At 44.6% G+C, this 11,405-nt stretch overlaps 1 protein-coding gene and 1 long non-coding RNA gene across 4 annotated transcripts in view; one reads left to right on the forward strand and one right to left on the reverse strand.

Moving 5' to 3' along the window:
• Positions 1-8,504, reverse strand: part of LOC144322254 (uncharacterized) — a 38,387-nt gene extending 29,883 nt beyond the window's left edge. The window contains exons 1-2 of the long non-coding RNA XR_013387839.1: positions 5,632-8,504; positions 5,464-5,499 (exon numbers count right to left, since the gene is read on the reverse strand). This is a non-coding gene — a long non-coding RNA (uncharacterized LOC144322254). The remainder of the gene's footprint in view (positions 1-5,463; positions 5,500-5,631) is intronic.
• Positions 1-11,405, forward strand: part of ADAMTSL1 (ADAMTS like 1) — an 873,417-nt gene extending 862,012 nt beyond the window's left edge. For all 3 annotated transcript variants that reach the window (XM_077912089.1, XM_077912090.1, XM_077912091.1), the window contains 3 exons: positions 6,175-6,284; positions 7,266-7,486; positions 8,833-11,405. In XM_077912089.1, coding sequence (XP_077768215.1) covers positions 6,175-6,284; positions 7,266-7,486; positions 8,833-8,939 — 438 coding nt within the window. In that variant the 3' untranslated portion in view covers positions 8,940-11,405. The remainder of the gene's footprint in view (positions 1-6,174; positions 6,285-7,265; positions 7,487-8,832) is intronic.

The following is an 11,405-nucleotide window of genomic DNA, read 5'->3' on the forward strand; positions in this document are numbered from 1 at the left end:
CTTGTAGATAGCAAAGAGTTTGATTATTTTCTTCACCTATTAAGCTAATATTTGCCCTTTAATTGGGAAAGTTTTTCCCCACTTGAAATAATTACTGATAAGGAAGGACTAACTTTTGCAACTTTGGTATGTCTTATGGCTTCCTTCCCGCCCCCCTCCTCCATTCCTTCCATTACTGCAGAATCCTCAACAAAATACTAACAAATGAAACATAGCAGCATATTAAAAGGATTACAAACATTCAGGTAGGATTTATTTTTATAAGGATGGTTCAACATATAATTCTTAACCACTATAATGTACCATGTTAGCAGAAAAAAAGGAAAAATACACATGATCTCAAATGATGAGGAAAAAGCACTTGATGAAATTCAAAATCCTTTTAGGATAAAAACTCAACAAACTAGCAATAAAAAGAAACTACCTCAAAATAATAAAGACCACATATGAAAACCCCACAGCTAAAAGAACCCATAGCTACCATAATCAACAGTGAAGACTGAAAACTTTTCCCTAAGATGAAGTACATGACAAGAATGCAATGTCCACCACTTCCATTTAACATACTATTGGAAGTTCAATTAGTCAAGAAAAAGAAAAGCCATTCAAGTTGAAAAGGAAGATGTAAAATTATCCCTGTTCATAGAGGACATGACTTCATATGTAAAAACCCTAAAGATCCCAATACCACTACCAGAATAAACCTCTTATAGCTAATAAATGGATTCAATATAGTTGCAAGGTACAAAAATCAATAGAAATCAGTTGCATACCCATACATGAATTATAAATAATCTGGAAAGGAAATTAAGAAAATCATACTACTCAGCTATCAAAAAGAAAAATGTTGTCATTTGCAATGATTTGGATGGAGCTAGAGTGCATTATGCTAAGTGAAATAAGTTTATCAGAGAAAGACAAATATCATATGATTTCACTCATATGTGGAATTCAAGAAACAGGTGAACATTCGGGGAGGGGGAGAGAGAGAGAGAGAGAGAGAGGGAAACAAATCATGAGAGACTCTTAACTGTAGAGAACAAACTGAGGGTTGATAGAGGTGGGTAGGGGATGGGATAGATGGGTGATGGATATTAAGGAAGACATTTGTTACGATAAACAAGGTGGTTATACGTAAATGATGAACCACTGAACTCTACTCTTGAAACCAATATTGAGCTGTATGTCAACTAACTAGAATTTAAATTTAAAAGAATAAATTTGACTCTAAAGTGCCAGAAACAAAAAAAAAAAAAAGAATATCATAATAGCACCAAAAAATAGTTATAAACTTAACCACGGAGGTGAAAGCCTTGTACATTGAAAACTATAAACCATTACTAAAAGAAATTAAAGAAGAAAAAAATGAAATGACATCCTGTGTTCATGGATCAGAAAACTTATTATTAAAATGTTAGTAGGGCTCAAATTAATCTAGAGATTCAAAATCCCATGGACTTTTTTGCAGAAATAAGAAAATCCAACCTAAAATTCAAATGGCATATCAAGAGATCCTGAATAGCCACAAAAATTCTTGAAAAAGAACAAAATTGGAGGCTTCACACTTCCTGATACCAAAACTTACTACAAAGCTACAGTATTCAAAACAGTATAATTCTGGCATATGGTCCAAAAGAATGGAATAGAGAGCCCAGAAATAAACTTTTGTATATATCAGATGAAGTGTGCCAAGTTTATACAATGAGGAAAGAATAGTCTTTTCAACAAATGGTGCTGGGAAAACTGGATAACCACATGCAAGAGAATGAAGCTGGATCCTTATTTTAACTATATATGAAAATTAACTCAAAATGGATCAAAGACTTTATCCTTACATTTAAGAGTATAAACTCCTAGAAGAAACATACAGAAAAAGCTTCATAATATTGGATTGGCAGTAATTTTTTGGGTAGGACACTAAACTCACAGTTAACCAAAGAAAAATTAGATAAACTGGATGTCATCAAAATTGAAAGCTTTTCTAATTAAAAAAAATTTTTGAAAGCTTTTCTTCATCAAAGGACACCATCACCAGAGTGAGGAGACAACCCACAGAACGGGAGAAAATACTTGCAGATCATAAATCTGATAAAGGATTAATACCCAAAATATAGAGAGGAGAACTAGAACTAACCAACAAAACACAATGCCTAGAATACACATTTCTCCAAAGAAGATATATGAATGGACAATACACACAGGAAAAGATGTCCAACATCACTAGCAATTAGGGAAATGCAAAATAAAACCACAATGTGATACCACTTCACACCCATTAGGATGTTATACGCAACTAATAAATTATTAGAAACTATATCTGAAACTAATGATGTTCTATATATTAGCAAATTGAATTTAAATTTAAAAATTAGATAACAAAAAATAAATAAAAATAAAAAATAAAAAGTAGATAACAAATGTTGGTGGAAATATGGAAAAACTGGACTCTGTGCACTGTTGATGGGAATGGAAAACAGTATAGCAGTTTCTCAAAATACTGAACATAGAATCACCATATGATCCAGCAACTCCACTCTGAGTACACACTCAAAACAATTGAAAAGATATGAACAAATATATGTACACTAATGTTCACAGAGCATCACAGTGGCCAAAAGGTGCAAAGAACCAACATATCCATTGACAGATGGATGGATAAACAGAATTTAGTATAGACTCACAAGAGAAAATTACCCAGCCTTCAAAAGGAATGAAATTCTCTACATGCTACAATATAAATGAGCCATGAAAACACTAGCTAAAAGAAGCCAGGCATAAGAAAATTACAGGCTAATATCTGCTGAACATAGATGCAAAAGCCCTCAACAAAATTTTCACTAACCAAATTCAACAGCGCATACTTAAAAAAATCACACACCATGAATAAATGAAATTTACCTCAGATGCAAGGATGATTCAACATCCACAAATTATCAACATGATACACTACATCAACAAAATGAAAAATAAAAATCCTATCTCAATAGATGCAGAAAAAGCATCTAACAAAATTTAATACCCATTCATGATAAAAAACTCTTAACAAAGTGGGCATAGAATGAATGTACCTCAGCATAATAAAGGCCATATATGATAAAGCCCACAGCTAACATCATTCTCAGTGGTACAAAGATGAAAGCCTTTCTTCTAAGCTCAGAAATGAGAGAAGGATGGCCACTCTCCCCATCTTTATTTAACATAGTGTCAGATGTCCTAGCTAAAGTAATTAGATAAGAAATAAAAGGCATCCAAATTTAAAAGAAAAAGTAAAAGTGTCATAGTTTGCAGGTGGACACGCTATTATGTATAGAAAACTCTAAGGACTCTATCAAAAACTGTTATAATAAACAAATTCAGAAAGTTGCAGGATACAACATCAATATACAAAAACCAGCACCAAACTATCAGAAAGAGAAATGAAGAAAATGATCCCATTTATAATTACATCAAAATGAAAAATTATGAAAAAGTTTAAGAAAGTGATTATTGAAAACTAGCAGACATTTATGAAAGAAATTGAAGAAGACACAAATAAATAGAAAGCTATGCTGTGCTTATGGATTGGAAGAATAAATATTGATAAAAGGCCCACATTGCCCAAAGCAATATATGGATTAAATATAATCCCTATCAAAATTCCAATGACATTTTTCACAGAACTAGAATAAATAATCCTAAAATTTGTATGGAACTACAAAAAAAAAAATAACTTGGCAAAGAAGAACAAAGCTGGAGGCCTCATGATCTCTAATTTCAAACTATTTTAAAAAGCTATAGTAATCAAAAGAGTAAGCTATTGGCATAAAAACAGACATCTGTCAATAGAACAAAATAAAAACCCAGAATTAAACTCATGTATATATGGTCAATTAATTTACTACAAAGGAGCCAAGAATATATGGTAAGGAAAGGACTGTCTCTTTAATAAATGAGGTTGGGAAAACTAGACAGCCACATACAAAAGAATGAAAATTAACCAGAATCTTCATCACAAAAATTAACTCAAAATAGATTAAAGACTTGAATATAAAACCTGAAATCATAAAACATAGGCAGGGGCACCTAAGTGGCTCAGTTAAGCATCCGACTCTTGATTTGGGTTCAGGTCATGATCTCAGGGTCGTGAGATCAAACCCTGTGTTGAGCTCCGTGCTGAGTGGTTTCTGTCTGTTGTCTGTCTGTCTCTCTCTCTCTCTCTCTCAATCCCTTTCCCCACCCCTCACCCATGCTCCCTTGCTCTCTCTCTCAAAAAACAAAAACAGAACAAAACAAAACAAAAACATAAGCAGCAAGGTCCTTTGACATAGGCATTGACAGTGTTTGGGTTTTTTTTTTATTGATACCAAAAGCAAAAGCTACAAAAGTAAAAATAAGCAGTACTACGTCATACTAAAAAGCTTCTGTACAGCAAAGGAAATCATCAACAAAATGAAAAGGGAGAATGAAAATAGGAGAAAATACCTGCTAATCATAAATCTAATAAGGGCCTACTGTCCAAAATATATAAAGAACTCATGCAACTCAATAGCAAAAAAAAAAAAAAAAAATCCAATTTTTAAAATGAGAAGAAGCTCTGAAAATATCTTTTTCCCAAGAAGATATACAGATGGCCAACAGGTACATGAAAATGTATCTTGGTACATAATCTCAAATCATCAGCAAAACCACAATGAGATATTACTTCACACCTGTTAAAATGGCTATTATCAAAAAGACAACAATTATTGGCAAGGATATGGAGAAAAGAAAACCCTTGTACACCATTGGTGAAAATAGAAATTGGTGCAGCCACTATGGAAAACAGTAGGGATGTTCCTCAAAAAATGGAAAATAGAACCACCATATGAACCAACAATTCCACTTCTGGGTAGAATTTCTCCAAAGAAAGTGGAAACACAAACTCAAAAAGACATATATACTCCTATATTCTTTGCATTATTTACAATAAACAAGAAATGTAAAAAATCAAAATGTCCAACAATGGATGGATGTAGTATGGTATATAGATAATATATAGATTATATATATAGATTTCATGTGATATGTATGTAGAATCTAATACACACAGACACACACACAATGCACAGAATAGATTGGTAGTAGTTGCCAGAGGCAGGCAATTAGAAGATGAGAGAAATGGGTAAAGGGGGTCAAAAAGAAAAAAATAAAAGCTTTTTTAAAGATTTCTGCTTATAATTTTGAAGGTTAACAGCCCCCCTGCAGACCCTTGGAGTCCAAAGATCCCCAAGAGCTTTTTCTCCAAAGTGACCTCTAAGGCATGTCTGTTCCCTTACTCTACCCAAATAGCAAATGTTGGTTAAGGGCCTGCTGCCTTTGTGCTTTACGGACATGTTGTTGGTATGGGATTTCCCATGACAGTTTGGCTCTGGCAACTCTGGAAGAAGCTGAACAATCTCTGAGCACCTAGCAGGAGAATATGAACAGGGACTAAACTATACATACCTCAGTCTACTTCTGTTCAGCTGTGTCGGGTTTAACCTGGAAAAAAACGAAGCCAAAGAAAGGAAAGAAATGATGGACTTGTTAATTTGCCTGAATTTAGCAAGAAAACAAACCAAATTGCCCTGTAGACTGAAGGAGCACCTAGAGTTCTTCTGCTCTAAAGCTTACCACGGGGATCCCTGGGTGGCGCAGCGGTTTGGCACCTGCCTTTGGCCCAGGGCGGGATCCTGGAGACCCGGGATCGAATCCCATGTCGGGCTCCCGGTGCATGGAGCCTGCTTCTCCCTCTGCCTGTGTCTCTGCCTCTCTCTCTCTCTCTCTCTCTCTGTGACTATCATAAAATAAATAAATAAAATTTAAAAAAAATAAATAAAGCTTACCACGCCACATTCTTGTGCATTATGCCAAGAAACCTTTGATATGGTTCATCTGGGGAGGGAGTGGACCTTCTCTGACTGGCTCTTTACTACCATTAGCCATTTGCTAGCAGAATGCTTCTAGAAAAGCTAACCATTCCGCCATGGCACAGAGAACAGAGAAATGTGCCAATGAATGTCCTTCAGTTAACACAAAGAGGGGTGAGATGAATGATCTGAAGGCCTCAAAATGCTCAGAAGGACTCTGCATCCCATGCAGCCTGAGCATTGCAGCCACACACAACCCCCTCCAACTTGGCTAACATTACCCATGTCGCCTTTATCTGCCCCCCAGTGCAATGGGCCTTGCATCGGGCCTCACCTAGCCGTGCAACACAGACAAGTGTTTTGCCAGACGCGGGATGGCATCACCTTACCATCAGAGCAGTGCAGCGCTCTTCCGAGGTAAGAGAAAGCTATGGACTTCCTTTCCCAAGCCCCTGGGTCAGTGGCATGGAAAGATAGCATGAGTGGATGTTTCTCCTCCAACATCCCAAGGTCCTTGTGGTCAGATACCCTTCCCTTTCCCCTCCTTCTCCCAGGCCACTGTTCTCCCTAGAGATAGATGCTTTGTGGTGGCCTTGCACTTAGTGAATGGGGCAGGCTGACCTCTCCTCTTTCGGAGATAAAGAGTACAGACGGTGCTGTGCCTCCGAGGGTGGCCTGATACCACGGGAGATTGGCACGAGCCCCAAGGTGGGCAGGAAGTGAGGTCCACGTGGTGGACATCACACCTTAAGGGCTCCAGCAGCCCCTCACACTTGTTGGCCTTCTACAAAAGTTATGCTGAAGTGAAGGCCCTGATCCCTGGGTCTAAACCTATCATTCCGGGGCACCCAGGTGGCTCAGTGGTTGAGCATCTGCCTTTGGCTCGGGTCATGATCCTGGGGTCCTGGGATTGGAGACCCACATTAGGCTCCCCTGCAGGGAGCCTGCTTCTCCCTCTGCCTATGTCTCTGCCTCTCTCTGTGTCTCTGATGAATAATTAAATAAAATCTTTCTTAAAAATTTTAAAAATAAAATACACTGAGCAGGCCCAGGCTAGATGGCAGTCCCCATTCCCTGTCATATTTGTCTGTAGAGGTTCCCCTGGGGTGCGGGCCTACCATCCCCACCCAAGGGCCCAGCCTCTGCCAGCCTCCGTCCTGGAGAGAGTTCATTCTTGGATCATGCAGTGATACAGACTTGTGGAGAGGAGCACACAGAGGCCCAGTTAGAGCAAGCGGCCTTCTGAGATCTCAGAACAGAGATCAGAAGCCACCTCTGGGAGCACCAGCAGTTCTTGAGGAGCTGCCCGGCCTTGGGTTTGCAACACTGTTTTCCCATCTGTTCCCCGATCCCATGCCCACAGGGGCAGACCCTAACCCTGCCACCCTCCTCCTGCAGGCCCGTGAGCACTCAGAACTGCTGGTCAGAAGCCTGCAGCGTACACTGGAGGGTCAGCCTGTGGAGCCTGTGCACGGCGACATGTGGCAACTACGGCTTCCAGGCCCGGCGCGTGGAGTGTGTGCACGCCCACACCAACAAGGCGGTGCCCGAGCACCTGTGCTCCTGGGGGCCCCGGCCCGCCAACTGGCAGCGCTGCAACATCACCCCATGCGAAAACAGTATGTTCCGACCCCAGGGAGCTTTCTGCCAGGTCCCCGCAGGGCATCAGGTGCAGAAGGCCATGCCTCGGGTCGACCCTGTACCTAGGGCACTAGATAGGGTTTCCCTAGGATTGTGAGCCAGCGCCAGGGTTGGGTATTTTCAGAAAGGTGCATGCAGGTAAGCCAAGACGTGTATAAGGACGTGTGTCCAGGCCACAAAAGAGGGCTGAGTGTGCCCCAAGGCACCGAGCAAAGCCAGGTGCTACTGGCCAAGTCCTAAATGAAATCAGCCTCGGGCTCACCCGCCGTACTTGGCTGGTACCCGGGAGAGGACCACCAGTGCCTCCTGGGGCCCAGGCCACGAGACAAAGTGCTGTCCGCACGATAGGAGCACGCAGAGTGCCTCCTGCCCCGCCGGCCCTGCAGCCGCGTGGCTCCGCTTCTCACGGAACAAGGACCTCCGCGCCTCCTCCTTCCCGCCGCACGGGCACCCACCGGGACCGTGCAGGAGCCCGTGCCCTCCAGATCTGACACTCATGCCCTCTCTCCTCCCTCAGTCGGGATCCTCCTCCGCCCCACACAGGCATTTATATCCCAGTTGGGTATTTTTCCTTCCTCTGGACCCAAAACAAATTGGAGGGGAGACAAAGGCAGGAAAGGGAAGGAGAGAAAGTATAGGCAAAGAGTAAGAAATGTTAAGATGTTGCAATGCAGCTATCCGCTAACCGGGGCCTCTCCGAGCATGGGATTGCCCAAGATGCCCTGGGGGCACCTTGTCCCTTTGCTTATACACTGGGGAGAGGTGATCTTTGTTCTCTGGGTGGTGCCCACCCACCTTTGTGTCAGGAGCCCACCACCATCCATCCTAACAGTCCATCAAAATATCCCCGACTCACGATGTTAATCGCAGATGCGCACCGCCCGACTCAGCACCAGCATCTAAGCACCGTCTGGCCCGTGGCCCTCTGAAGCGGCATGCCCAGGCTCCGGTGCAGCCTGCTGGGGCGGGGGGGACTGGCGCAGGTGCCCGCGAGTGCCAAGCTTCCCGGGGCACAGGCGGCAGGCACTGCGTGGCATGAGGCCGTCACCCCGGCCGCGCTTGCACGCCTCATGCCAGTGGAAGAGAATTCAGTCCTCCGGGGCGGGGCGAGGAGCGGCCCCAAGGCGTCAGGGATAAAGGCGCCCGAGGAGAGGGAGATGAGCAGCACCCCCAAGGCAGCGGGGCGGGGGCCGGGGGCAGCCCGGGAGGCACGTGGCGGAGTTCCCGAGAGCAAGAGCAGGCCCAGTGCTAGATGGCAGCGGCCCCTCCGGCGCGGGAGCCCCCCCAAGGCCCCGGCTCACCCCTTCCTGTGTCCGTTTCCCAGTGGAGTGCAGAGACACCACCAGGTACTGCGAGAAGGTGAAGCAGCTGAAGCTCTGCCAACTGAGCCAGTTCAAATCTCGCTGCTGTGGGACCTGTGGCAAAGCGTGAAGACGCGCCGGGGAAGAGCTCCACGCTGGCCACGCAGAGGACTCCCGCCACCACCTCGGACAGAACTTAAGCTTTCTTCGTTTATTTATTTATTTCCCTCCCCGCCCCCCCCACACCCGTCCACCCTCTCCCCCCCCCCCCCCAGACGTGAGGACCTCGTCCTCTCTCCCAGTTAGCTGGAGGACAGGAGGTCGGGGAAAGACCAGGAAAGAGGCCGAAAGGAGCTTGCAGAGCGGACGCCGTCCCAAACCCAGGTCCCAGACAGACCGAGGAAGAGGGAAGCCAGCTCCTGGGGACAATGGGGAGTCAGAGGCCGGAGCAGGCGGAGAGGGCAGGGGGGCCGCCGCGTTCGCAAGGCACCACTGATACAGACTGGGGACAGCCAGCCGTGTCTTTGCCGGCAGCACACGGTTGACAAAGGAGCGTGCTTCCAATTCGGTCGTCCTGTGCCTCGGCCTTGGGACGAGCGGGCAGGGAGGGGGGGACGCCACAGCGAGGCAGTGCCCAGGCCAGGACTCCGCTCTTCTGGTGGGGGAGCAACGGGAACTCAAAGCATGGACACCAGCAGTCAGGAGGAGACAACCAGGTGGGCCGCAAGCACCCTGCTTCAGAAAGCCAGCTGCGGTGGGGAAGGGGACAGAAGCAAAAAGAACCCTGTGCACGCTCCGCAGTGGGCAAGTACAGGTAGATGAAGAGGAGGGAGCAGGCAGGAGGCTCAGGGAAGGGGCACTCGGAACTGCGCCGCACCATCACCGAGGGCACAGGCCCTGGGGGCCCATGCTACGTGGGAGAAGACAAACCCTCCTTGGGGTGCAGGGGAGTCCCCACTCCCCATGCCGTCTCAGTTAACTCTCTGCCTGTACACCCATAGCAAAGCTAGCAAGACATCACGGTCTAGTTATGCGGTCAGGCCACCCTGGCGTCTCTCCCTAAATCAAGAGTTCCACTCCTCCACCTGCCCCAACTCAGAATTAATAACCACTGATGTGGGCCAGGGGGATTTGGGGCTTGAATAGGCTGGGTTTTCAGCCTGTATGGCCTATGCTACTCCACTCAAGGGCCAGGGATTCGGGTCAATTTGCCAGAGTATCCATCAGGTCTTAGTAGCCACTTCCAAGGACACGGGGTGGGATGGCCGGCTTGTGTGGGCCTTTCTAGGAGCACAGTGAGAGCTGCCCTCCTATTTACACAGCAGCTCGGGGCAGGGTGATGGGGTGTGGTGGCAAAGCCATAGGATAACTAAAGCTTGCAAAAGGGTCCCCAAAGGCTTTTCAACCTGTTTCCCCCACATAATGAAATACTATGAACATTCTAAGAATTAATATCCACCAGTTTCGGTAATTCAGTGAGCAAGGCAGCACACACTCTTCTAGAAATGCCCATCAGCTAGAGTAAAACAGCTGTAGCCAAGTATAGTGGCAAAGCTGAATTTCTGGAACTATTTGGCAAATTGCTCTTTCAACAGAGGGGCTTCGGGTGAGTGGTTTTGGCCACCTCCCCCTGAGTGAACACCACTCAATAGCCAGGGCAACATAGTCACCATCACTCACCCCTTGGATAAATTGTGCCCCCCATACCAACTCGCAAAATGCCACTCACCCCGGGGCTGCCACTGATACCCGGGCTGTGTTTTCCAGCCCACCTGGAAGTCAGAGAGAGGGGGAAAGACAGTATTAAGCTGTGTCCTCCCCAGGCGAGCTATGGACAATTAAGGTTGGGACTCTTTCTTCCTCACCACAATGGGCTCAAGAAATCATGTTCCTAAAAATCGGTGTCATTTTATTTAAAATAAAAGAGAATGTTTTCTATGTCTGTATATCTTTTGTGAATATTTATTAGGATTTCTTGTATAAAAAAGTGCAATATTAATAATTGTACATTGTCATCCAGAAAACAGAATATTTGGGGGACTTTTTATTAACTTCCTGCGGTTATGTTCCTGTAAACTCAGTGGTAATTATTGTATTGTTCCTATTTTTAACAGAACCTGATGTTTAATTCCAGATCCATTCACTGTGTACAGAATAGGTTGTAAAGCTAACGTGGGAGGACAGGGCAGTAAGAGGAGATTCACTTGTGACACAATAGTTATGCATGGGATGAAGACGACAGATTCCATCCTACTAACTGATGTGGTTATTTTTCTAGTTCAATAGCCATGGAAAACCAGTGGCCAATATTTACGTTTCCTAAATAGCAGGTGTCCTCCAGCGCTGCCTCGTGGGGGGCTGCAGAGGTTGGAGTGGGTGTCAGAGCGAGCCTGGAGGACCTAGGTTTGGGGTGGGAAGTAGCGCGCTCCTTGCATGAGGTGAATGTACATTTACTGTTTGTTCTGTGAATCGTGACTCAGCGGCAGCACAAGATTATTAGAGCGGCTGAACAATGTGGCAGGAGGCACTTCCTCCTCTAAAAACACAAAACTGTATTTATATTTTTTGTACAGATAATACAGCTTATTTATTTAAA

Source organism: Canis aureus, chromosome 10 (assembly GCF_053574225.1).
Source record: "Canis aureus isolate CA01 chromosome 10, VMU_Caureus_v.1.0, whole genome shotgun sequence".
Lineage (NCBI taxonomy): Eukaryota > Metazoa > Chordata > Mammalia > Carnivora > Canidae > Canis > Canis aureus.